This window comes from Alternaria postmessia (genome assembly GCF_024291825.1).
Source record: "Alternaria postmessia strain BMP 2775 chromosome Unknown scaffold_83, whole genome shotgun sequence".
NCBI lineage: Eukaryota > Fungi > Ascomycota > Dothideomycetes > Pleosporales > Pleosporaceae > Alternaria > Alternaria postmessia.
Window position 1 is genome coordinate 44,813 of NW_026260156.1, and position 24,892 is coordinate 69,704.

At 52.1% G+C, this 24,892-nt stretch overlaps 10 protein-coding genes across 10 annotated transcripts; 1 reads left to right on the plus strand and 9 right to left on the minus strand.

Moving 5' to 3' along the window:
* Nucleotides 1-209: 209 nt before the first annotated feature.
* Nucleotides 210-824, minus strand: J4E82_009138 (uncharacterized protein; the record flags this gene model as incomplete). The annotated part of the gene is made up of 1 exon (XM_051735364.1): nucleotides 210-824. One exon carries the CDS (start codon nucleotides 822-824, stop codon nucleotides 210-212), a length of 615 nt encoding a protein of 204 aa, XP_051584870.1.
* A 1,218-nt stretch (nucleotides 825-2,042) lies between these two features.
* J4E82_009139 (uncharacterized protein) lies at nucleotides 2,043-3,256 on the plus strand (the record flags this gene model as incomplete). Its single annotated transcript, XM_051735365.1, has 3 exons — nucleotides 2,043-2,138; nucleotides 2,189-2,952; nucleotides 2,998-3,256. The coding sequence occupies 3 exons, from the start codon at nucleotides 2,043-2,045 to the stop codon at nucleotides 3,254-3,256; spliced, it is 1,119 nt and encodes a 372-aa protein (XP_051584871.1).
* A 306-nt stretch (nucleotides 3,257-3,562) lies between these two features.
* J4E82_009140 (uncharacterized protein) lies at nucleotides 3,563-4,621 on the minus strand (the record flags this gene model as incomplete). The annotated part of the gene is made up of 1 exon (XM_051735366.1): nucleotides 3,563-4,621. One exon carries the CDS (start codon nucleotides 4,619-4,621, stop codon nucleotides 3,563-3,565), a length of 1,059 nt encoding a protein of 352 aa, XP_051584872.1.
* A 691-nt stretch (nucleotides 4,622-5,312) lies between these two features.
* J4E82_009141 (uncharacterized protein) lies at nucleotides 5,313-8,788 on the minus strand (the record flags this gene model as incomplete). Its single annotated transcript, XM_051735367.1, has 2 exons — nucleotides 5,313-8,121; nucleotides 8,169-8,788. 2 exons carry the CDS (start codon nucleotides 8,786-8,788, stop codon nucleotides 5,313-5,315), a joined length of 3,429 nt encoding a protein of 1,142 aa, XP_051584873.1.
* Nucleotides 8,789-9,018: 230 nt separating this feature from the next.
* On the minus strand, nucleotides 9,019-9,948 carry J4E82_009142 (uncharacterized protein; the record flags this gene model as incomplete). The annotated part of the gene is made up of 1 exon (XM_051735368.1): nucleotides 9,019-9,948. One exon carries the CDS (start codon nucleotides 9,946-9,948, stop codon nucleotides 9,019-9,021), a length of 930 nt encoding a protein of 309 aa, XP_051584874.1.
* A 372-nt stretch (nucleotides 9,949-10,320) lies between these two features.
* Nucleotides 10,321-11,304, minus strand: J4E82_009143 (uncharacterized protein; the record flags this gene model as incomplete). Its single annotated transcript, XM_051735369.1, has 1 exon — nucleotides 10,321-11,304. One exon carries the CDS (start codon nucleotides 11,302-11,304, stop codon nucleotides 10,321-10,323), a length of 984 nt encoding a protein of 327 aa, XP_051584875.1.
* A 465-nt stretch (nucleotides 11,305-11,769) lies between these two features.
* J4E82_009144 (uncharacterized protein) lies at nucleotides 11,770-13,160 on the minus strand (the record flags this gene model as incomplete). Its single annotated transcript, XM_051735370.1, has 2 exons — nucleotides 11,770-12,950; nucleotides 13,007-13,160. 2 exons carry the CDS (start codon nucleotides 13,158-13,160, stop codon nucleotides 11,770-11,772), a joined length of 1,335 nt encoding a protein of 444 aa, XP_051584876.1.
* A 2,806-nt stretch (nucleotides 13,161-15,966) lies between these two features.
* On the minus strand, nucleotides 15,967-17,367 carry J4E82_009145 (uncharacterized protein; the record flags this gene model as incomplete). The annotated part of the gene is made up of 2 exons (XM_051735371.1): nucleotides 15,967-16,269; nucleotides 16,321-17,367. The coding sequence occupies 2 exons, from the start codon at nucleotides 17,365-17,367 to the stop codon at nucleotides 15,967-15,969; spliced, it is 1,350 nt and encodes a 449-aa protein (XP_051584877.1).
* A 3,296-nt stretch (nucleotides 17,368-20,663) lies between these two features.
* J4E82_009146 (uncharacterized protein) lies at nucleotides 20,664-22,058 on the minus strand (the record flags this gene model as incomplete). The annotated part of the gene is made up of 1 exon (XM_051735372.1): nucleotides 20,664-22,058. The coding sequence occupies one exon, from the start codon at nucleotides 22,056-22,058 to the stop codon at nucleotides 20,664-20,666; it is 1,395 nt and encodes a 464-aa protein (XP_051584878.1).
* A 579-nt stretch (nucleotides 22,059-22,637) lies between these two features.
* Nucleotides 22,638-23,759, minus strand: J4E82_009147 (uncharacterized protein; the record flags this gene model as incomplete). Its single annotated transcript, XM_051735373.1, has 2 exons — nucleotides 22,638-23,422; nucleotides 23,486-23,759. The coding sequence occupies 2 exons, from the start codon at nucleotides 23,757-23,759 to the stop codon at nucleotides 22,638-22,640; spliced, it is 1,059 nt and encodes a 352-aa protein (XP_051584879.1).
* Nucleotides 23,760-24,892: the final 1,133 nt, after the last annotated feature.

The window sequence follows — 24,892 nt, forward strand, 5'->3', positions numbered from 1 at the left end:
TACATGTGCGAACAGGTCTATGTCTGGTGCCACCGATGGTTAGCGCTGATGTAAAACCCAGTATAGTGAGCGTGCGCGCAACGTACTATTGGCAGTGACCTCTTTTGAGTTCAAGTTGTTCGAGTTAATGCCTCCTTCTGGGACCTAGCGACGGGAAGCCGGACGTCCTCCTACTGGCCGCAGTCTTGCCTGCCTGAGCCAATGAGCCCTCATGTCATCTCTTCGTCTTCTTCATCGCTGCTTGGGAAGCTCCATTCACTTGACTGGTAGTAGTCGTACTCTTCGTCAGACCCTGCTGTACTGAGCGCTCTTGCGCCATACGTTTGGGTGCTGAAGGCAGAGTAAGCAGACCTCCTCGGCGATGGCGACTTTGAACGACGTCGCTTAATAGTCTGGACGTAGCTTACAGTACTGAGATGGGTGCGTAAGCTGTCTCGAGCGGGAGACGGTGAGCGGTGGCGCTTCTTGGTAGTCGTGGGGCTCGGAGCTTTTGGTTGCGCATCGTCGCTTGTGGAATGAACCATGGTGCGCTCATCCACAGGTTCAGGGTCGCCTTGCGAAGTCGTCGGCCAAAGACGTCTCGGAAAATAATATCTTCTTCGAATGCGCTCCTGGGTTTCTTCCTCGATTTCTCGCGATTTGGCTTTCTTGGTTGGCTGTTGTGGCATATCCGCCGTCACTAAAGCCCACCGTTCGAGATGGTGAGTGGATCCAGAAACGCCAACTGGGGCTATCAGATCATCTTCCTTCTGTCGCTCTTCTTGCCACTTGTTCACCCGTGGAGCTTTCCGCAGACGCGAGCTGTCTTGATAGTGTTGCGACATAGCGATTCGTGGAGACGCAGAGGCAGGCGCAACCCTAGACTTGCAACAGGCGACTGATGATCTGATTTGGTAGCGAATGACGAATCAGAATTGGCCACCTAATGAAGTGATGTTGGGCGGCAGCGGCAGATGGCGCAGACAGCCGCGTGATGGCGGGAGTAGACGCGTCCGGCAGAGTCGCGTTAGACCCAGAGCCTGCGATGACGCGCAGAGTGCAGGCAATGAGTGTCAGGGAGGCGCGACCGAGCTCTTTGGCGGACCCGTTCCTCAAGAGATGATGTCTCGATGTACTAACAAACGCTCAACGCTCCTGCATGGAGTCGACATGTTCGCAGTTGATCGGCACCCCTTGCGGGTGGGTGGGGACAGAGGCGCGCATGCTTGGCGCCGTCGCGGTGACAATCTACTTTCTTTTCACTACAACTCTCAAAACTCCTTCATCGAGGCTCTTGTATCTCTGCATACCTTTACACAACAGTATTATCACATGTTAGCTTCGGCTCGCCAACATCCTGCAGCAGCCACTGACGACTTCGGCTAATCCTAGCCGGAGAGAGACGCGGCGATTACGCCCGGCAGCCCGCCCTGCACCAAACCCAACGCTCATGTCCGATGATTCGACATCCATAGACCGCTTACGACGACTTGGGCCAATTCCGACGGAGCGAGTTAATGCAAGCCATCTCCACGTGCCGTTCCTGCCAGATAGTCCATGAATAAGACGCGGCATATGAAAATGCGTGGGAAACTCCGCCCGTTGACCACCTCTCCTCACATGATTGGCCCAACTTCTGAAAAATGCGAACCTAACAACGCAGCACTGATCGTCTACGCTTGGGTTACCACTGAGCTGGATACTGCGCAATCCATCTAAAGCGCGCTGGGGGGTAGCCTAAGGCCGCCAGTTTGATCGTTACGTTTTGCCTCGTGCCTCTCTCTGTCGAGAGGAAGAAAAAAAAGAGAACATGTCAGCATCGAACAGTTCTCCACGCACTAACGGGAGCGCCCTTGATTATTCCACCGCTGAAGAGGCTAGCAGCTCCGGTCCGTCGCTTCAAATCGACGTGCGTTCCCTGTCCCATCGCTTGGCTGTGTTAGCCTGCCCGACTGACAGCTGGCATTTAGAGTGAGGACACCGAGGGGCAAAGCGATCAAAGCGACGAACGCGACTCTGAATTTGGTGATTCTGCTTACGGTGACAATCGATCTTCCTACACCATGTCCGCAACCTCGTCAGTGTTCAACTTTCGCTATGAGAATGGCAGGCGGTACCACGCCTACGCCGAGGGCCAGTACCCGGTACCTAATGATGAGGTGTGCAGCTTACCGACTTAAGTAGCAATGAGTTGCTGACACCAGCCCAGGTGGAAGCAGATCGACTGGACCTACAACACCACGCCTTCAGACTGACACTAGATGGGAAACTCTACCGAGCACCTATACCAAAAGACGTGCAGAATGTGCTTGACATAGGGTGCGGAACTGGTATCTGGTCTATTGAATTCGCTGATGAGCATCCATCCGCGCGTGTTCTCGGCACTGATCTAAGTCCCATCCAGCCCGCTCAAGTACCACCTAACTGTGAATTCCTCATCGATGACTGCGAGGCGGACTGGATCTTCCGCGATCCGTTCGACTTCATCCATGCCCGAGCCATGGTAGCAGCCATCAAGAATTGGGACCGCTTCTTCGAACAAGCCTACGTCAACCTCAAGCCAGGAGGATACCTTGAGTGCCAAGACCTTGCCTTCCCCATACGATGCTTGGACTCTGGCGTCACTGCGGAAAATTCCCCGCTGATCCGCTGGTCAGAGCTCTTTCTCCAGGCTGCTAAAGTCATCGGTCTCGACGGAACGGGACCGAGACACTTCACGCCACAACTACGGAATGCAGGCTTCAAGAATATCAACCTCAAGTCGTACAAATGGCCCGTTGGTAAGTGGGCAAAGGGCGCGAGATTCAAGGCTCTCGGTCGCTTCGTTTATGAAGATCTAATGGATTGGCTTCCGAGTAGTTCGCTGGGCCTGTTCACGCGCGTACTGAAGTGGTCGAGAGAGGAAGTAGAAGTCTTTCTATCGGAGTGCAGAGCGGAGGCTAAGAGAAAAGACCGACACTACTACGCTGATGTGTAAGTTGTTGTCATCGCGAATGATTGGCTCTGCTGATTCAACAGTTTCTTCTATCATGCTCGTAAGCCAGAAGGTGCGAACTTTTCAAGCCAGGAACAAGACTTCGTATCATGGGAGGAACCAATAGATCGTGATGAGGATGATGACGCCCATCACGCTAGACCATCAACTACAGCCTCTGCTTCCTCGGTGCCGTTGTCTTCGGCGACCACAGCGGAGCAGAAGTCAGAACAGTCGACACCACCTACTTCGACCACTCAAGACAAGCAGCCGTCAGTCAAACAAGGTGATGATGGAACATAGATGTGTTGAAGTCATGGAATGTATATAGGAAGAAATAGAACAGCGCAAACGAATACGCAACAGCTATTATCGCTGCGCAAACTAACAGCGGACGTACAGAACTAGAAGCCGACAAGAAGACTTTGCACAATCCGTTGATCGAGATAAGCACAACAATCCTTCCATCGTAGTTCTACACAGCCCTATTCGTCCAGCAAGCACATACACACACACACACACACCCAACTTCTCTCATGCAGGTAATTCTTCCTTCATATCGGCTCACGAAACAGCCACTCCCTTTTCATGACTTTCCGGCAGACGTCACTACCCTCTAGTTCTGAGACAATCCTTAAAACTAGCCTCTTCCTCCGCCAGCCTTCTATTCCGATTCCACTCCCTCTGCATCTCGCTTCCAGACCCCCACCTCCTCTCAGACCAAGCTCTCAGGAACCCGATACCTCCCAGCACTTGTTTAACATATGGTTCGGAACCATCTAGCCTTCTCGCTCTCCAGCAGCCTTGGTCCTTGTCCCATAGCATTAATTCGCGCCATGCGTCCGGTACGCCTTTGTACTCGCTAAACTCGCAGTTGAGATGGGGGAAGAGGCGGCGCCACATTGTGCGGGGGCCTACATAGTTTGGCCACCGTGATTTCGGCCAAGGTACGGATGCAGAAGCGCGCTCAGGCGCGGGTGCTCGTCCAAGTGCTGGTTCAGCCTTAGTTTTCCCTTTGCCTTTGGTTCCAGTAGTAGCGAGAGCGGGAGCGGGGACCGAGCGGGTGACGAGAGTTGCCGAACGAGTATGATTGGAATATTGTTTAGCATACGGGTTCTCTGCTGGTGGCTGTCTACTGCTTGGACCAGCAGCAGGAGGGATACGACTGCTTCGTTTCGATGCAGCACCAAGACCCGAACTCAATGTCGTCCCCACACGGCGGCTACTTTCCCCAACTTCCTGCTCAGTCTCGACCCGACGTCGGCGCCTGGGTCTGCTGTCTTGCGCCTCTTGTTCGCTCGGTTCAGCTTCGGCGACGGCAAGAATACTTTCCGAGCGCAACCGCTTTGAACTCTTCTTGGGCTTCGCTGCTACTTCTTTCGCTCGATCGAGCTCACTCTCTGCAACAACCTCGTTCCAGATCCGTTTTGGGAAATGGATTTTGAGAGCGGAGGACTTATCCTTCGCGATAGGATGAGGAGGAGGAGTTGGATCTCTATAGTCCAACTCTTCACCATCTTCCGTTTCTTCTCCGTCTTCTTTTGCAGCCAGAGCAAGAAGCAAAGGCTGGAGATTCCTGTCAAAGTAGTCGTCCATGGTTGGAACCGTAGGCGTTGTGGCCAACGGCTGGTAATGGCTGCCAGCGGTGATAGTAGAGTTGGATGACATATTTGCTGGGAGTTTGAATAGGAAATCTTAGTTATGATGTTTACCCGGGTGACTGAAGTTTGTTGGTGATAGTTCGGAGGGAAATCTGAGATCTTGATGAGTTGAGCTTGGACGAGTGTATACAATATGTTGCTTAAAGTGGAAAAAATAAGAGGGAGCGGTGGACTTGGTTATATACTTTCTGGGTTGATTCGCACTTGAGCGCGACCATAGAAATTTCTGAGGTTGAAATCGCAAACATGGTTCCCAGCAACAGCGCTCCCATGCGTGAAACTTTTCCGACGACGCTGGTTGGACAACCACATGAACTTCCCTATCCTAGATGCGAAGATAATACCATAACCAGAGGACTACGTGGGCTTTACGGCACTGCCGTCGCCAAACGTCAGTAGCTCCTGGGTGGCACATACCCTTACTGGCTGACCATCGACAGAACGATGACTGATATGCACGTGACAGCGATCTCATCCGTGGACCCTCAACAGGCCCACCTACAGCCAATGATAAGTCCTATGTCTTGTACCTTGGTACAACAAGCGAGATCAGCGATAACAAGAAAGGACAGCGAACCAACTATAAAGAGTAAATTCTACGTACTATGAGCATGCTGAAAATGATGATGTGTTGATAGCACCGAGAGACTTTTACCAGAATGATTACACATTACCGCATGCGGCAACACACGAGCAGCTCATGGAGCCGCGACGCCCTCCCCAGCCCTTCCACTATCCATGCTGCTGAACGATAGAATCCTTTCATGTTCGGTAGCTTCCTGCTCTTTGAATTTGGATATCAGATCCATTGTGCTCCGCCTAACACTGACCAAGCTGCGTTCCTCGGAAGCGCTGTCATTATGATCTTGGTAGACCAAGCTCTTTGCGAGACTTGCGTTGCTTTTCTGACTTTCCTTACGTTCGTGTTTCGGTATGCGAATGGGCATAGCTCGTGAGTGTATGGATACGCGCCTGCTGTCGAATGAGAATCGTTTTGAGTAACTAAAGTCCTCAAGCAATCGGTTGGTATCCATACTTAAACGTGGGTAAGCATCGATACAGTTCTCATAATAGGCCGACCAGACGTGTGCACGATCGCTTGCATGCCCCACTCCGGCAGCGCCATCGCGGAATGACATTTCGTTGAGATTGGGAGCTGAAGAGTTGCGACGCGGACGGAGGGTCGCCATGGAGTCATCTGCCCGCAATTTGCCCTTGGGTTTAGTGGCTCTCATTGAAGAATCATTATTCAGCGACTGTTCCTCATGTTTCAGAGTCTGCGCGTCTGCATGACCTTTGTGCACCTCGCCCGTCCACACATGGGGCAGCAGCTCGAGCTCAGGGTGCTCTAGGATGCCACCTGACGCGATGGAGCTGCGATGTCCTCGACCATGCCTCTGGAATTCTGTACTCTGGCTTCTGAACATCTTGGCATAGTTCTTCATGAGAGTTTTGCCAAAGGTCATGGAGTTGCTCTTTGCTATACGACCACTGCCAACCTTCTTCTGCTTCTTCTTCTCACCTGGCAGCAGCGGAGTGGACGGTCTTCGTTCTGTTGGATCAATCAAGTCTTCGTCATCTGTTGCCGAGGCAAACTTGATTGCTGCCTCAAGTGCAAAGTCGCGAGGTTGAACGTTGTCGGCCTTGCCTGCGGAAGCGGTGCGGTCATGGCGCGTGTGCGATGGGTATCGGCCCCAAGCCCCCACAATGTCGGTCCTGTCGCCCTGTCGCTCAAACACGGTGGCCACCTCTTGTCCAACGCTAACGTCATCGCGCCCTACCAAAGCACTACGCCGAGAGACTAGAGTGTAAAGTCCCTCAGATGGCTCTTCACTAGGTGTTTGAAGAGTTGGGCAAAGTGTCGATACCCGCGTGCTGGAGCCGTCGTCAGCTCGACTGGCTGGATCTAGACCTTCGATGCTAGCTCTTCTAACAGAAACGCTCCCACTGCGTTCGCGGAAAGGACTCGCGTGAACGGCAAGGTCTTTATTCTGTGGAAGGAAGAGTGATGCTTTCTCTTCTTGATAAGCTTGCAAAGCGCGATCCCACACATGATTAGCACCTTTGTTCCTTCCCATCGCATCTTGTTCAGTCTGAAAGCTTGTCAATGACCGAGAATGACCACGTTCACGATCGGCAGGGATTGCTAGCATATCAGATGGATCATCCATAGCGGCCACTGAACCTTCGGGATGGAGGTTTGCCTCACTCTGGCTCCGCCCACTAAGGCGCTTTGGATTCAAGAATTTTATGATGGATACCGATTGTGATGTCTTCTTCTTCGGCGGAGATGGACTGAACTCTTCCCGAAATTTAGAGGTTTTAGTATCAGCAACACTGTTCTTGCGTGCTAAAGGGACGGGTACGGCAAGTAGGGAGGATTCAATCGAATGGCCGACCACCGTTGTAAGCCCAGACAGTCCATGCCGTTTAGCTGGCTTCGGCGTTTCCTCGTTATCTGTTGGAAAGGAAGCAGAGCGTCGAGGCCGGCGTAGATCAGACGATGAGATACTGAAGACTTGGTTCTCAGTGCCAGTATGCGACAGAGTTACCATCGAACCACCAAAGCTGTCAGGTGGGCTCTGTGGTCGACTCGAGTATATGGATGACGCAACATCAGGACGCGCATCGACATCTTGCGGCAAGACATTGCCCCACTTGCTCGGGATCTTTGTACTTGCAAAGCCAGAGCTAGATGTCTGTCGGTGATGGCGAGCAAGTTGTCGGTTTCGTACAGAGACTCGGCTTTGGTCTGAGACAGTACGTTCACGATACATAGGAGGCGGGACTGGGAGGTCTGGCGCATCGGCAAGTTGATCCCAGGAAAGAAGAGAGCCTGAGCGTAAATGGTGCGAGATGCGCATGCTATAAAGATGGACAGAGCGACGCGGGTCATTATCCCCATCGTCTTCCCCTTCAGCTCCCCTGCCTTTCCTGGAAGGCGAGTCTTCACGAGAACAACCTCTAACAGATGTAGAGGGCCTAGGGCTTGCGATAGACGTGGGCTGCTGAACACGGATCTCCACTATACGAGCAGCAGGTCTTGCAAGTGACATGTTCGTCCGGGGCGACGATGCTGAGGCGTCACTATTTTGATTTTGGTGATGGCCATGAGCATCTTTTTGAATGTCGTTCTTGTTCAACATGGTTGGAGATGCTTCAGTATTGATATGCTGTGGAGGTATAGGAAACTGCGAAAGACGGAGACTCTTATGCATCACCTCAGACCACGGCATACCAAACGAGTCGTGGTTGGTAAGACTCGGTAGCCGCAACGGCGAGATTGGGGAAGGCTTCGGTAAACCCATGGACGTAGCCGAATGTGACCGCCTCACTTTGCGATTCCGTTCACCAGATGTACTCGACCGTAGATCGGGCGTACTGAACACCTGAGTGAAACCGTTTGAGAAGGAAGCGGCTTGGGGTTTATCAACACTGTAAGGGTAGAGGTCGCGCTTGAGCTCGGCACTAATGCGGCCCTTTGTAGAGGACTCAGGCGTGCTTTTGCTGCAATCAGTCAGCATGGTGTGAGAATGACAATCGAGTCTACTTGCCTTCCTGTGGTAGTTGTCCAATCGACACTGCGGATGCTTGGCCTCTTGCTTAGCGGTTTCTTGCCGATGTTCTTTGCGATGTCGTCCAGGACTTCAGCGTCTGAATCATAACCACCCTCATCGGGCTTCTTGTCACTTAGTAAGTCCTTGCGTAGGTCATGCTTGGTGATTCGAAGCTGCTGGTTTGGGTCTTTCAGCTGCTTCACCACGGTGTCGGGAATCGACGTGATACTCTTCTGCTTTGGCTGGGTGTGCGCTGATGACACACCTGAAGCCTTTTCCGGAAGCTCTTTCGAAAACTTCCGCCTGATAAGAGAGCGCATACTGGTCATCTTGTGTAGGCTTCGGATGCTATGCATTGATGGGCGACTGAATCGCGCACGAAGGGCCCGCATCGACATAGCTCGATCTTGGTCAGAGGCCTGCGCATTGTGGAAGATTTCTCGAAGCTCGTGGAGGTCTTCAGAACGAGCACTCGTAAAGCGTGAGCCGGGTGAGCCAGTACATTTGGGTAGAAGTGGGCGGTTCGCTGGTGTGAGTTGGCTGGGGCGGGCATTGGGCAGCTCAGGCGATTCCGAACGATGGTCTTGCTCCGCTGTACAGCACAGCTTGGTCGCCATGATGATGAGTTAGTGGAGGAGGGTCAGCTGGGTGGCTGTTCATCAAGTTTGCTGCTTTGTTGATGTTTGCGTGAGCCCACGCGGGGTGCTTGCCTGGGGCCGGAAGTGAGGAAGGAGAGGTGCAAAGTGGTTTGGGTAGTCGCGACTGCATGCACTTGTAGCCTCGTATGCTGAGAGAGGAGTGCATCATCAATGTATCACCAATTGCATGGCACGGAGAAGCTAAGAATTCAGCCCATCATCTTCTTGCCGCTGGCATCTTCGCTGTATAGACCTTGGTCCTTGATCCAAGCAGCCACGCCTTCAGTGCATAGCTCACCCACCGTATCCCATTTGCCTGCGTTTGCTGCCTTTCTCACCCTCGTCGAGCTTATACCCACGCCTTCCTCGGCTTGTACCATGTCAATGTTGTTGCCCCACGCAGCCTCAAAGCCAGCTTGCTCTTGATTACCATCCTTCAGGTTCTGCAGGTATCTTGTCTGCTCCTCAGTTGTACCAAACTCATTGGACGATTCATCGCTCGGGTCTGTTGGTCGCTGGGTCACGCGCAGCTTGTGGCCAGCGTCGAAGAAGGGCTTTAGTGCCGACAGCGGTGGGTCGTACTTGGGGTAGTACTTGGGGTTGCAGAAGCGGATCAAGGTGTCGTAGCCTACGAGGTGGATGTGAATGGGTTGCGACGCGTAGAATGGGGGTGTGGTCTCGGCTATCGCAGCCGACTTGTCACTGTAATACGGTTCTTTGGTCAGCCCGATGTCTATCGACACGTCGGAGACGTCATGCTTCAAAGAAGGCGACGCGCTCTTTAGGCTTCGCGACAGGTCCTCGGCAAACGCCGTCATAAGGGCGATGCGCTGCACGAAGCTCGCCGGGCTTGGTGCCTTGTCTGCATTGTGTATACTGAACAGCAGCAGCAGCCGATAAGGACTACTCTCCAGGGGCGCAGATTGCTTGAGAGCCGAAGTCGCGAGCGTGAGGTGGGCAATTGACGGCGGGTTGAAGGACGAGTCAAGGATGTAGAGCGTCTTCGGCTGCGTCGGCGTGTCGTTCACAGTCCGCACGACACGGAATTTGGCGGGAGACGAGGTGAAGGATTGCAGTGCAGACTCGAGGTCAGGCAGTATTCCTCTCAATGAAGCTATGCGCGATGCCATGTCAGCCATTGTGTCGCTTGTCGCGAAGCTCCAGCCAGGACCGCCTCGGGAGCTCAAAGTGCGGGAGCACTTCTCGCATTCGGCACGTCATTCTTCCTATCCCTGCCCTCTCACACTAGCACCAACCCCAACCTCAACTACGCAACGCCCACCCATCCCCAGCTGCGCCAGTGTGCGACGCCTCCCTCACATCTTATATCCGGATCATGGGAATGTTCAATGGTTTTGGTCGGAGAATATACAAACAAGGCAAAGACATAAAGGACAATCACAACGCAAGGCCTCCTGTACTGCCCCCCTGTCTATCAAGCCTTAATGCGCAGCTGGATTGTGTATTAATGGACCTGGACCGACAAACACCCAGACACTCAGATTCCAACATCAAATACACTCCCTAACATCCGGCACATGCTTCCCCAGCTCCTCCACAATTTCATTCCATACTTTCCTCGCAACCTTTTCATTCTCCTCTCCCACAATGCTCTGCGTGTCAGGCTCAATCACATCGCTCGCCCAGAACCTCCCATGTAACTCTTGATTCTGCGCCGCGCCACTAACATATACATTGGCACCCTGATCCGCTGTCCGAAACAGCAACGCATGCGCCACCGCCGTCACAATCTTGACCCCCGGAAACTGGATATGGCGTGAGATGTCCGAAACAACCATACCCGGACACACACACGTGATGATAACCTCGCTTGACGGTATCGCCTTCGCTAACTGGATAGCTGCATATCGTTGAAGAAGTTTAGAAGACGCATACTGTTTCATCGCGCCCTTGTACAACTCCGGCTTATTGAGTTCAGACAGAATGTTGCTAGGCTCTTGCGTTCGTAGCCCGACGGGTATCTCCACAGTCTTATGTGCGCCCGAGTTCACAAACTGCAGTATGGGTATCTTTCCTGTGTACGTCTTGCTCTTTTTCAACTTTGGCAGGAGAAGGATACCGAGCAACGTCGTAGACAACGTGTTGACCTGCAAGTCCTCTTCCCATCCATATCCCGAGGTTTCGTAGCTCGTATTGAACACCCCAGCATTCAGAATTGCAACATCCAAATGTTCCAGTTCTTTGTCGATCCGTTGAGTGAATTGGGTGATGCTGTCGTAAGAGTTCATGTCGAGTGTCCAGACCTCAAATTCACTTGCTTCGCCGACTTCTGCAAGAAGTCGCGTCTTGACCGCCTCGCCTTTGGTCTCATCTCGTGCTGTGATGATAATTTTTGAAGCTCCTAGTTTTGCAAACTTGACTGCTGCTGCGTAGCCTAATCCAGAGGTAGCGCCGGTAATCAGGATGGTGCGGCCTGTGAAGGATTCTGTGGACTCGGCGGGGAGAATACCCCATTTGTTTCTTACTATCTCCATGATCTGCGACATGGTGTTGGTTGTCAAGAACACAGCGTTATTACTCTTTTTGTTTAAAATGGCTGCAGTGTGTCGTGCACTGCGGAGAAGAGACGGTAACGGCGATCTGGTGTGTTTAAGTTGCACAGATTCCGACAAAGGGCCGAAGACGGGTAATTCATGAAACTTTGTTGTCAAGCGCTTTGGGACGATCCGGAGGCTAGCGGGTAGTCCATTACGCATATATACCAAGATCTTGTAATTCCGCGACCAGATACTCGTAAGGTTGTAAGGGGTCTAGATGCGCTATCAATCCGACTTCTGTATTCCTAATACGGACAAGCTAGGCTGAGAGTGAATATAGGCTATGGACTTTGTATGCGATTCGACACTATGCAAAAGTGTCAGGCGAGAGCATAATACTAGTACATAAGATATGGTCATTAAACATTAAACTCTGCGAAACGCGAGTCGATTACAAAACTTTTAATTTCCATACCATCCATCAAGACCACACATACCCGTAGGCAGAATATCGTCTTCGATGACGGAAGTGGTGAGCGGCGCCCAACAATCCACCTCGTCGGTCCAGCCTTGCAACGAGGTGTCTAGATAATCCTTGGGTGGGACAGGTGGTGGTGCGGATGTTCGAGGGGGTGAGGAAGACTTCACTATCTTGCTGTAGGCCAAGCGTACCAGTGCCGCTGCGTCTTGCTCCGGCGTGAAGTACTCGAGATAATCTTGGAGTTGAGGAATCGGGTTCCGTTCAGGATAGCCCTCGACGCGTCCAGTCGAGTGCTGGTTCCAAGCGCAATTCGTGAGGCCGGGTTGCGTAAGAAGCAGCCGCTCCCACTGGTGATATATGGCTGGCCGTTGAAGCAGAGAGTATATAACCTTGCTGTGATACCAATTCATGTTCGTTAGTCCTTCCTTCTCCATGTGGCGCGCGACATGATCGCATCTCTCTGTCCAATCGGTGCTAAAATGACAGCAGAAGCCACATCCCCAGCCAGTCCTGGTCATGCGCCTTCGTTTCGCAGAGATTGCGTGAGCCTTCTTGCTGCGTGTTGTGGTGTCGGCGCAAGAGGTGCATCGATGTTTTTCTTTATGGTGTTTCGTAAAGTCCTTTTCCAGGAAGTAGATAGCAGGGCATAGGTCGCACTTGAACATCTCAGGGCGCTCTTGGTAGGTCTCTTCATGGCGCTTCCAATCCGCCTTCTCGACAAAAGGTCTTTCGCAACTGGTGCAGAAGTACTTGTGCTTTTTGCTGCATATGCGGGATTGCTTGGTCGCTGAGACGCATGTCTTGAAGTAGTCTCTCTCTGGCGCAGCAGGTCTCTTGCTTTCCTTTGCCTTGACAGGCCGTGAACAGGGCTTTTCGAGCGCACTAACGACTTGCGAAGCCACTTGAGTAGGCGCATGACACAACAGATGCTCGGCCATCAGAAAATGTTGGTGTCTCGACATATTGGAGGTGTGCGAGTATCCTGATGCAGACGAAGACATCGAGTCTCTTAGTGGTGTGTGGGAAAAGGTGCTGTTATTTGACGACCGATAGCTGGAAGGTACTGATGAAAAACTTGAAGCTGAGAGGTGTTGCGATGAACCGGATCGTTGGCGCATAGCATTCGCAGTTGGCCATTGTCGGGAATTCTGTTCGAAGTTCTCTGTGATCATGATCAGTTTGAGTTTCTATAGAGGAAACGATTATGGTCTTACACACCGACAGGGCTTTGCTCGTAATCGATGGGACTGTTCAGCTGATTCTGCGAGTACCCATACATTGGATGTGTACCGTTCAACGTCTCATAACAAAAGTCTTCGAATGTATCGTAGTTGTAATGCGAACCAGCGCTGGAATGTTCGTAACCGCTCATGGTGCAACTGGTAAGAAACGTAAAAGAGAGTAAAGATACGGAGTGCGCGCAGCGCTGAAGATTGGAAGAAACTCGTCGTAATCAACACGCAATCGGTTTCCCCATGGTTGGACATTTAAACGCAGCCATGTTCTCAGCCTCAGGCATGGCTATCGGCGAAGAGGTTAGCGTGGTGGGGGAGGCGCGGTTCACCAGCTGAAACGCGGCGAACGCTGATGGCAGCCGTTTCATGGCCTGTCCGTGTTTCGAAACAACAGGCAACCAGAATAACGGAACGCCGTCATTGGATCCAGGTGACGCATCATGCCCATACGTGCAGATTTGTATCCCCGACGCTGTTGACCGGTTGCGATGAGGAAATACGATGCGAGGGCGAGTGGTTGATGGGGAAGGCTGAAACCGCGGTAGGCGAATAGGCGATGGTTTGCCAAGAACCAGGACGAAGGTAGCGAAAATGTCCGTCGGTATTAATAAGTCGTTGCCGCATACCATGCTGACGTGCATGTATTCGATTTTTTTCAGAGTTCATCCAGAAGCTGACATCGCCGTCGAAGTGAAGCTTACATGCGTTCGCCCAACGCTGGAAACCTCCACGCAGCATCTTGCCATCTTGACCGACGTTTAAGGATACTCCGGTATATGCCGACCCTGCCACACCAATAGGTGTGTTACTGCAGAGGGGTTCTCCGCAGAGTAAGCCCAAAAAGTCGTTCGATATTGCTGTTGTCACAGCCTAACAGTCGTTGCCCTTCATAAGGACCCCCTAACAGGTTCTTGACCACGGACGCCAGATGTTTGCCTCAATCAAGCGCTCGTTGAGTTCTTCGTCAGTCAAGTACGCCCTGTTAGGGGGCCCTATGAAGGGACTTTCAAGACCACGCCAAGGGTCGGTTGAGCGCACGCTCACTGGGGCGGAGGTCATTTGCGATGATTGGGAGCTTTCGCTCCCGGGAGAGGGAGGAGAATCAAACCTCGGCTCCTTCTTGAACCTCTTCCTGAGGCGGTCCTTGGGGGCTTTCCACAGGTTCTTCTTCACCCACTTCTTGGTTTTGGGCCAATCGAAGGCCATCGTGTAGTAGTGATGATACTATGATGGTGTGTAGAAAGAGATGTGATGTTAAATGGTGAGAGTTTGCCAATTGGCGTTGAAATACCCATCTTACCACTGGCTTCTCTCACCCTTTCCAACACAAGGTGACTGGAGATGCCATGTGGGCTTCAGACGTAGTGATTGGCAAACACACTGGTCTGAAGTGCCTCGTTGTCGTTGCTGCTTTGGTGATTTGGCGCTAGTGCGGCGAAGGGGGCAGAAGACAATGCTCCGACATACTACCACCACAATCTTGTACACAATGTTCACACAACCCACCCTGCTGATTCTCAAGACGATCTGCAGAAGCTGACAGAAGACTTCCAATCTCATGAGGTCAGCCAGGGGTATCATACTGCCACTCTCCACCGCCACTGAAGCTCGTGAGGGCCGTCGCAGCAACTCCATTCGGAGCGCTCTGCGTCGAGGCAAAGCATCAGCTACCTCCTGGGACTCACGAAACCCCTAGCTCCGCATGGTTTAAGCCCCATACTGTCTACTCTTGAAGGCCCCCGCGGAGAAGGGCTCAGGAAACGCTCCAGAGCTGCTTCCGCCGCCACGAAAGGCGACAGCTATGACCCATGGTAAGGCGCTCAGCGGCCTAGGAAGAAGTTCACCTCACGCAGATTGACCACTCGCAGACATGAGCTCGCTATTGACTCGCTCTGCGGCTCTGGAATTACCCCGCGGCGGAGAACCAGACGCCTACAATCATCGAAACCTCGTGTCGAATCCCCGAGTCGCGAACCCCGCAGTCCCGGCAATGATAACAAGTCCTCATGGGCTACGCGGCAAAGCTTTTTGTACGTACCGTCACGCCTGTAAAGCCTTCTAGCTTCACTAGACCGCGCCAACGATGGGGTTGCAGGGGCGCCTCGAGAAGCGGACAACCCCCGGAAAAAGAACAAAGGATGGACACGAACAAGGAGCGACGCTCCTGCCCTGACATTGACAACGAAGCACAACCTACTGCGAAGAACATGATATACCTCCGCCTCTTTGGCGCATGCAGCCACTTGCTCAGAGACCGAATCGCGCCCCGCGGTAGTGGCACTACAAACCGGATATTTTGATCGAATCATCCGCGCGGGCGACACGATTGCCACGAGTAAGATCATCCAGGCGCGGCTTGCTTGATGAAGGGCATGATGACGCGGCGATACAGAAAGACAACTCACCTATCGAGGGCGACGCACCGCAGTGCCAGACAGCTTCCAGAAACCGTTGCGAATCCTACGGCAGGTCGCGCTGCAAACATCAAGGCAAGGCTTCGAATAATGAAAAGGCTCTGCCACAGGCAATTTCCGAAACACCATGTACCCACACAAAGTCCCTGCAATGGCAGGCTGCGACGATGGACAGCAGCGTCCACAGGCAACGGCGCGGCCATAGGTCAGGAGCACAATACTACCGTCCAGCTCAACATGCAGACGTGGATGAAAATGCAAAGAATATGGACCGTCAGGAACTCGATGTCGTCGAATCCATGGTCGCCAGGCGAAGATGCGCCTGCTCAACGCAAACATGAAAGAAAGTAGGGAATGGGGTTCATATCTTGTCTTTCTTATAGACGTAACTTTTCTCAAAAGCTGGGAGGGACTTGCCGAAATGACCATGGTTGTCGATCCAGAAGTTGGGTATACATCTTCCGGTCATCTCAACTCTGGACAGACAACGGATGAGCAGACCTGCACTGAAGCTTTCAGATGGCAAGCTTCAACGCCTGAGAAGGCTGGGAACGGGAAGGAGCGCCTTGAGCCGCCTCGCTGCAATCGCAAGCTGGTCGTTCTGGGTTTGATCGCTAATCTGCCGAAACATGTTTGAGTTCCAGACATGCTGCAGCTTCATACCAACCAGCGCAGTCCGAAGAGCCGTTCGAGCGTTGTCTGGAAGGTCGGACCCCTCGAATTCCAAGCTCTTGATCACACCATGATGTACTTCCATCTGGAGGCCGATGTCGTCCTTGGGGTCGAGCATAAGATTAAAGCGTGGAGTCTGAGACCACATCCACTCGTCCGTCTTCAAAGGTTAGCGACGACAATGAGAAAAGGATGAGCAGTATGAAAGTACCTGTAGCTCGTCATATCCCTTCCGGATATCGGGAATGTTTAGGTGCTCTTCGCCAACAGTTTCCACTATGCTTGGATTTCCGAGCTCGGCATACATTGAGGCAAACTCGTCTTGTAGACGTCGCTTGAATGGTTCTACCTCAAGACCGATGTTGGAAACGGGTGAGCTAACGCTTTCGACACCCTGAGCTTGTATGAAGTTCTTAGCCGGAGATCGCAAGTAGTCTGATATGATGTGCAGGTTCGGCGAGCTCAACAACGTCGTCGCGTGGTGTAAGGCGCGCTGGCGTGTGAGCTTGTATGCTGAGCCAGAAACCTTGAGGGGTCTTGGTCCACCCTGATCGGTGGTATAGGGCGTGCGATGCGTGTCCTGAGGGTCGGCCGTGTGTTTCTCATGCCCTTGGTCGAGAACAATGTCGTGTCGCTCGTTGACTCTGGCGCGGTCGATACCCAGCCTCCGCAAAGCGCGGACTACCATCTCCGCATGCTTGTCGCGCGTGAAGTCGCTGCGGGGACATGTAATGCTCCAATTGAGGTTGCCCTCGTCATGGAAGACGGTGCCTCCACCTGAGCGGCGGCGTACAAGGTCGACGGTACCGATGGCTGGTGGCTCGCTGTCTTTGACGTCGTGTTCCCCGCGTGCAGCATTGAGGATTCCCAGATTGACCTCAGTCCATGGGTTCTGGTTACGCCCAATAACGACACACGGCCTGTTCACGTACAGAAATAGAACCGTGCTGTCGGCAGGACTCTTGCGGAGAATGTGGTCCTCGATAGAGAGGTTGAGCGAGGGGTCGTCGCTGCGGGATATGTAGCTCTGCAGTTTGTTGGCGGGGTCGGCGAGCTTGTCGGTGAAGGACGAGTAAGTCCCGGCGCTGAGTGTGCGTCGTAGCTGAGGAAGGAGCGAATTGATTGAGGAAGTCGCTGACCTGGCTGTCCAAAGCCCAAGGAAGCTGCGACGAGCTGCAGGCCGACCAAGAGTCGGGCATGCACATCGCGAGAAGACGGCTTGGGAGCTCGACATAGTCAGACCCCTCGATGGCGCCATGACGGTCGGGCCCAGGTTGGTGTTGTGAACATGGCGTGGGTGAGGCGTTGAAGCCGCCAAAGGCCCCACGGCATCCCCGAACTAGCAAGCACCGCCGACCGGCCCCATTCTTTCCAACGTCAAACCTCCCACACACCGACGACATTCTCTTCCATCGCCTCCTCCAGGGTGCTCAGAAGGCCTATCTATTCTGTTCCCATCGCCTGCATCACCAGTTCCGAGATTGGCAGTACCATGCATCGTATCTGGGTTATTGCTGCCCCTGAAACCCCGCCTTGGGGCTGAACGTGGAAGCCACTAATTATGACCGCATTCCTTTGCACCCACGACGGCGTAGCCTTTGCAGACCTTTGCAGTCGTCACATGCTTACTTGAGACCTTTGTGAAGCATCTGGTACCTGCTGTACGCCTCATGGGTTCGTACTGCTGCTTTGACACCGATTGCAAAAGTGCGTGTCTTTCCTTGCCGCCGGAGGTCCTGGACTGGTATAATGCTTTCTTCATCATGTCATCATTCAGTCTTCCCATTGTCTACGTCAAACTCCATAGCCTTCTCGTATAAGGATTTCATATATTCCGTGGCTACATCCCACTACGGTCATGCTCGCGATCGGTCCACCTCCGCCCGCTATCTCGCCTTTACCGCTGAGATTCCCACCACCATCAAAGCAGCCTCGACAGAACGACCCTCAACACCAAGACGGTATGGTTTCTTCGGAAGAAGAGAACTATTGCTCAAAGTCCCAAGGATCAACATCTACTCATTGTGGAGCGACGAACTCAAGACTTCTTCATCAAGTCATCCAGATCTGTTGGCGCAGCGGTCGATTCCGCTCTCACTTCAAGAAGAACATGGCTAACGCGTTCGAAACAGTCCCACTACCACTGATTGTTTTCTTTGCGGCCGCTATAGGCTTATGTCAGGCTTCGGCCAATTTCCTGCGTTCTAGCGGGCTTCGGCCATCTTCTTGATTTAACGCTACGGTTTGTAGAAGGGACGGATGGCTATCTGGTAAGTACACTCTCCCTTCCTAATGACCGTTGTAGCTAGCAGATCTGGATTGTATGACCCCTTTTTTGCTGACGTGTTATGTAGCATGCAGCACATCTCTTTCCCTTAGCATGTGGTATGCACAATAATCTCCGCATCCACATACCTCATACGCCCTTCTAGCTCTCCACTTCTTCTGTCCAATATCGTTACCTTACACCCAGATGCGCCATGTCAGATCATAGAGTTGATGTTGCTGCGGGATGTCTCTACACGTTTGCAAATTAGCGAGCTACAATGCTGTTGCTAGGCCACAGAAAGTCGCAAACGCGTCAAAACGAACCACAACAGTCTCCTTTCACACGCAGCAGATACCACAGTCACCTCCAAACTCTCCAACTACTCAATTTCATCAGGGAGAGATTCCAAACCTACCTTCGTTATATAACCGCCTCCCCGAACCCAGCATCTCATCAAGTTCATTACAATAGCGTGGTGGTCCATCCCACCCCTTCACACCGCCCCATCGGTTTGTTCGATCCCCGCTGACATCAACTCTCAGCGCTCCGACCGGCCTAACCTCACCGGGTTCTAGTGATGGGACACCCAGTGCCTATGGGATTAGGGTACAGTCAGCACGTTCGCTAACCATGCAGCAGAGCTGTCACAGGGGAGCCATAACGACGTAAGTACAAAATTCCCAAACACAATACAACACTACACTACGCTATTCGAGATGAACATTTTTTTTCGCTATCGTCATGCAGTTGTTGTCTCAAAAATGGCACGAGAGGGGATTGAACACCGCACTCTCTACAGACGATCAGAGCATCTTCTAATTATGTCTTTCTTCTTCTAGCTGTAGAAAAAAATTGGAGACGCTGGAAGACATGTTCGGGTAGAAAAGATATGTGCTTCAGCCAACTTACTCTTTTTGCCCTTATCTTGGCGCATCACAATCCCACTATATACTCACTCCCCACCACCACGATCCTCCTTGACCAAAACACCGCTCGAACCCCACCGAACCCACTACAACATTCGCACAACACGTTCCCTCGCCTTACATCAACACTTACAAGTCCTTACGTCCACATCCTTACGTCCACATCCTTACGTCCACATCCTCACGTCCACGTCCTTGCAAAGCGCACAATCGTCCATCTCCGGTACTATTTCGCTGCAACCCTTCACAACCCCGTTCCAGTCGCATACATGTCTCCAGACCAGCGGCTATGGACGCTCCCTATATCGCCGAACTGTACAGTAGCGCAGAAGATTTCCAAACCATGAGGCATTGTATGTTCCGTTCTCGTGGTTATGTGTGGCATCGTGGTGCCGAGGAGTACGAGCAAGCCGGGAAGTCAGACAGCTTTAGTGAACAGTACCAGGATATTGTCAAGCAAACCATTTTCACAAAGCAATGCCAGAACACTAATGCGTCATTCGATTTGGAGTAGAGTGTTGGGCACATAAAAAGAGCAGTCCGGGGCGATGCATAGCGCGACAATCTTTGAGACTCTTCACACAATACCGTGGATGGACGCACCGCGCTCCTGAGACATTTAGTAGCCATCACCCCCTATACTACACTCTCGTTTGGACCAAAGACCACGAAGGCACTACATGCCGTGAGATAACTGACAAGACGCACCAGAGACCGAATTGCCGAGGCCGTTAGCGTAACAACAAGAGACTTTCACAGTTACTTTGCAGCATCAGGCCCGATCGGACTATTGCGAAGACGACAGCGGCACCAAACGGCGACGATAACGATAACCAACGACAGCATCGGAAGCAAAAATGAGAAGGAGGAGGATGCAGTATACCCGGTCAGTGAACACGCTTCTCGATGACAGATGCCTTGGCGAATGTACATTGTGTTTCACGCATCGGTGGAAGCCGCGAGTGTGGGGCAACTTATGTCAACAGGCTCCGGATGTCCACATGATACGACGCGTGTGGACGTGGCTACGAGCATGGTTCCAAACAGCCTCATCGGAAATAACTTTTTGATAGCAGGAAGGACGACTAGAGCCACCTGGTCATACCGTAACGTGTGACGAGAATTGGAACAAAGGTCCCATGGGCATTTGAACTGTACGCAAGAGGCACGAGCAAGAGCGAAGATTTAAAGATCAGTCCAATGCTAGCGGAACAACTGCAAGCGCAGTCGAAAAAATTCTAATTGAATATGACCGCTTCTCCTTATTCTAGAGCATCAGGATACGGTGCGTATCCGACGCTGCAGGCCCTGTCTACATGTACACTCCTATGGACAGTAGGACCAATTTCGAAAGCACGATTACCAGCCCTCCAACTCCTCTCCCTTTGTCTCCAAACTTGGCGGCTGAACAGGCATTCCCTTCTTCAACGCACCGACAAGCGGATCTTTACTCATCAAGTCCTGTATCTTGTCCTCAGTACTAACATCAGCTTTAACCCGCTTATATGCCATTCTGCTTGGCTTATCAACCACATTCAAGAATTTCTCCCTCCGCGCGTCAGACCACGCAGTCAACAGCTTCTCGTCATCAGAGGCCTGGCCCATGAGAACGCGGATGAGCACTTCCGAAAGCGAAGATGCATCTGCCATTCCAGAAGCGAGACCAAGTCCTGCGTACGGATTCGTCAAGTGCGCCGCATCGCCTACCAGACAGACGCGGGCGTCGTGGTGGTATAGCGAGGGTACGAGGCGTTGTTGGGCTTTGTATGGTGCTACCCGGACGACCTCATATCCTATGTCGCCATTCTCATTGCGTCCGTCGTTCGGCATCATGACGCGCAGTTTGTCGTCCAGGGTCCGCTTGATCTCTTCTTCGGAAACGCCAATGGGTACGCCGTAACTTACGCGCCACAGCGCTGGCTTACCATCCGCTGCATGGTTTATACGACCAACGAGACCGTAATTTAGCGGATCCATGATGAAGTTTGCGTCGTAGAAGCCGTGGGCGTGGAAGTCGAAATAGAGATCCGTAGCTACGAGCTGAGCGTCGAGTGTCTCGCCTTCCAGACTGATACCCAGGTCTTTCCGGATGATGGAGTGGGCACCTGATGCGTCGATCAAATAGGCTGCTTCGATGGTCTCGTCGCCTAATTGCATTGAAGAGGCTTCGGGCGTGATCTGGATGCTGACGCTGCTTGGTGTCGGCTTGAACGAAGTGACGCTGGTTCCAATTCTTACTTCTGCTTTTCCTTCCAGAGCAGCTAGGCGCTTCACGAGAACTTGTTGGAACTTTCCTTGTGGTAGAAGGAGTTGACCCTTTCCTTTCATCCCTTCGCCGGAGTTGTCAAAGGTCTTGCCTGCGATTACTTTGCTGCCGGTTTGGACGCTTGTTCGGAAACACAGACCTGAGCTCAAACTTCCTGTCTTGACCAGCTCGGGTAGTAGACCTTGCACCTTGGACAAGATGGGGTATGTGGGTGGTTGATGAGCCATTGCGCGAGTCGACGTGGGGTCCGGCTGCTGCGGTTCGATAACAATCACTTTGTTGGGGATATCAGATTGAGCGAGGAGCAGGGCTAGGAAGAGCCCAACACAGCCGCCTCCTGCTATCACAATTGGGAGTGGTTTCGCATTGGTGCCGTTTGTATGGGAGAAGCCGTAGGAGAAGTCGGTAGAACCGTTTGTACCATTTGTACCATTTATACTGGAGCTGTCAAACGTATGATCGCTCGTTGCGACATTAGTGGTCGCCATCTTCGTTGTAGATAGTTCCGAGTCTCTGGTTTAGGTTGGACGATTTATTGGTAAGTTGTTAGAGTGGAAGACGACTGGAGGATGTTGTTGTTGAATAAGATCTAGCTTCAAGATAAGTTTATTCCCGTACTCTTTCGATGAAAACCAGTCTTCATCATACGCATATCTATGTACGGCTTTGACCGGCTATGCGACGATGTTCCCGTTGACGTGGTGCTGTCATTATGGTACCTGCCGTAACGGCCCCGATGTGGGGAACCGGCGGCTTCAGCCTCAGGGTCCATTCAACGTCGAAGCTTGTTTTGGCAACCTCTACCGAAACACCAACGTCATTCGAACAAGCATAGAGTGCAACACAGATCTTGTTTGACGTTCATTCTAGCTACCTATGAGGCCCTTGGCATATCTGGCCGTTTAGCTGGTTATGTATCAAGCTCAACGAGTGACCGCCTCTACCATCAGTATCTTGTTTGCCAAAAGCTCTCTCTACCCTGGTATGCGCACGAAAACCCTTCTAGAGGCTAGTAGTAACGCGTTGGGTCGTTATCAGGCAACTCACACATGACTGGTTTTTAACAATCAACCTTCCCATGGGTAAAGCTTCTGAATTGCCTCCTTATCTCCATCGGAGATCCCTATAGGCCACTGGACGGTCTCTGCGTTGGAATGATCTGGCGCATGCCCGTTACTGGGTGGTCCGTTCTTCCAGCGCACGAGAGGTAGGTTGGCGAGCCCGTGCATAAGATCTGCGGCGTTCGCCCAAGAAGAGTACATCATTATGGAGTTGTGGTCAATTAGTCTTCCATAACTATGGCTTTCATCTACCGTGTGTAGTGCATATTCAGCCGCTTGCCAGAAGTTGAGCTCCTTCTTACTGGTACCTAGGTATCTTGATTCACAAGCCTGGTTGATGGTAAATCCCCATTCGGGGTGCGCCGCAATTGTATCTCTTGCTTCAGTATAACCCTGCAGCTTGGAGCAGTCGAAGTAGAGATCACGATCCCGGTCAAATCGTTGATGCTCATGTCTCAAGCCGAGGACATGACCTAACTCGTGAGCAACTTCGAGGACCCAATCTTCATACCTAGGTATCCAAGTATGAAGTGTCAAGGAATGTCGATCCCAATCGATACTTTCATCGTCGTAGCCGACGGTGGACTGACTATATCCCAGGCTGTTCCATGATATCACGAGTGTACCCTCGGGGACCTCTGAATTCCATCCCCACGGATCTGGGAAGCCTTTGTAACAGCGGGGATAAGAGTTGGTGTTCTTGGAGTAATAGTGGCGGAAGCCGTCGAAATGATGACCATTTGTCGAACCAGATCCTAACTTGTCGCGCCACATTTTATTCGCGCTGTCGACTACGGCCAACGAAATCAGCACTTGAAGGTCACTTGATATGAGTTGTAGCTAGTTGAACTTACCTACGTCCTTGAGCACCGAGTACGACGCATGGGAGTCGAAGCAGTAGTAAATGTACGTCACCTTGCCTGATGCGCTATTCTTGGGCCAAGCGGTGATGACTGGATTGCTCGGGCCAATGGGACTGGTCCAGCCATTGCCTCCCTTGGTTTGCAAGTCGGCGATATACTCTTCGACTAGCGAACTATTGGTGAGGCGAGGGTTGTTGAAAGGGAACATGCACGCCGAGGCCAGTGTTACAAAAAGCCAACTGAGGAGGAGGGTGAGTAGCGCCATGTTGATGGTATTGCAAATTAGACAGGATAAAGAATGGAGGGTGTGGAAATATAGAGGTGAGCAAAAGGCGGGTAGAAAAGCGAGAGACAGCAGGGACACGCTCTTAGCGCAACTTAGTTGACAAGTGAAAGAATGGTTGCCTGGATACAAGTCACAATATATGAGCAAATGCTCTCAAGGCAAGGCACATTTTTGTCAACTCGAATCCATGGCCCCAGAGCACCTAGGGTGCTTGTAAGTGAGAAGCGGATCATTGAATTTTACTTCAGATGATGAGTTAACCGTACTCCTACGCAGCTTGCTCTGTTCGGTTGTTTCGATGTCATATTACAAGGCAGATACATGAACGCCGTGCGTCTTGTAATGTGCATTTTCGAGTGCAACGTGCTATTGCACTTCTTCTCACATGGCTATGGCCGCGCCACCCGGACTCAACGTGCGCAGGATATACGATACGATGGCGATCTCATCGATGAGGCCGGCGAATACGAAATTAGTGATGGACGGATGGTCGACGTCGAGATTGGTTGGATGTCGGAAGAGCATCTCTCGTATGGCCGTTGGCTAAATGCGCCAAGCAAACAAATGGATGATGGTGGGAATAGGAAACATGAAAAGGTCAGGGGCATCAAAGAGCGAAGTCTTGTTCACGTCGGTGTTTGCGCTTTCAACTCCAACCCTCATGTGGGCTTTGGATCCCGCTTGTGGCTGACCATCCTTGGGAGGAGTCCGATTCTCAGAACTCGAAAAGCGAAGGAGGCATAGATTATCGTGATGGCCGAGTAGAACATCGGCTTGTAGTATTTCATCTCGTTGAGAGGTTCGATGGGTTGCGTGGCTACTCTTGGCCTGTTTGAGCTGGAGTGTGGTTGATGTTTCGACAGCTCGTCTACCCCGCGCACGCGTGCGCGTCGTCGCCGGTGGCACGAGGTGTATATGACAGATAACGCAACTCATGTGGACTTTTAGTGAGAACAAGTTTGCGAATCTTATCACTGGCGTTGGTGACAGTGGGGGAGATGAGTTGGTCTGGAGACGAGACGGTGTTAGGTGAGATGTGGCTAGTGACGTACGCCACTCGTGGACCGCGTGGGCCGAAACATAGAACGGGACACGAATTGCCAAGTCAAGAC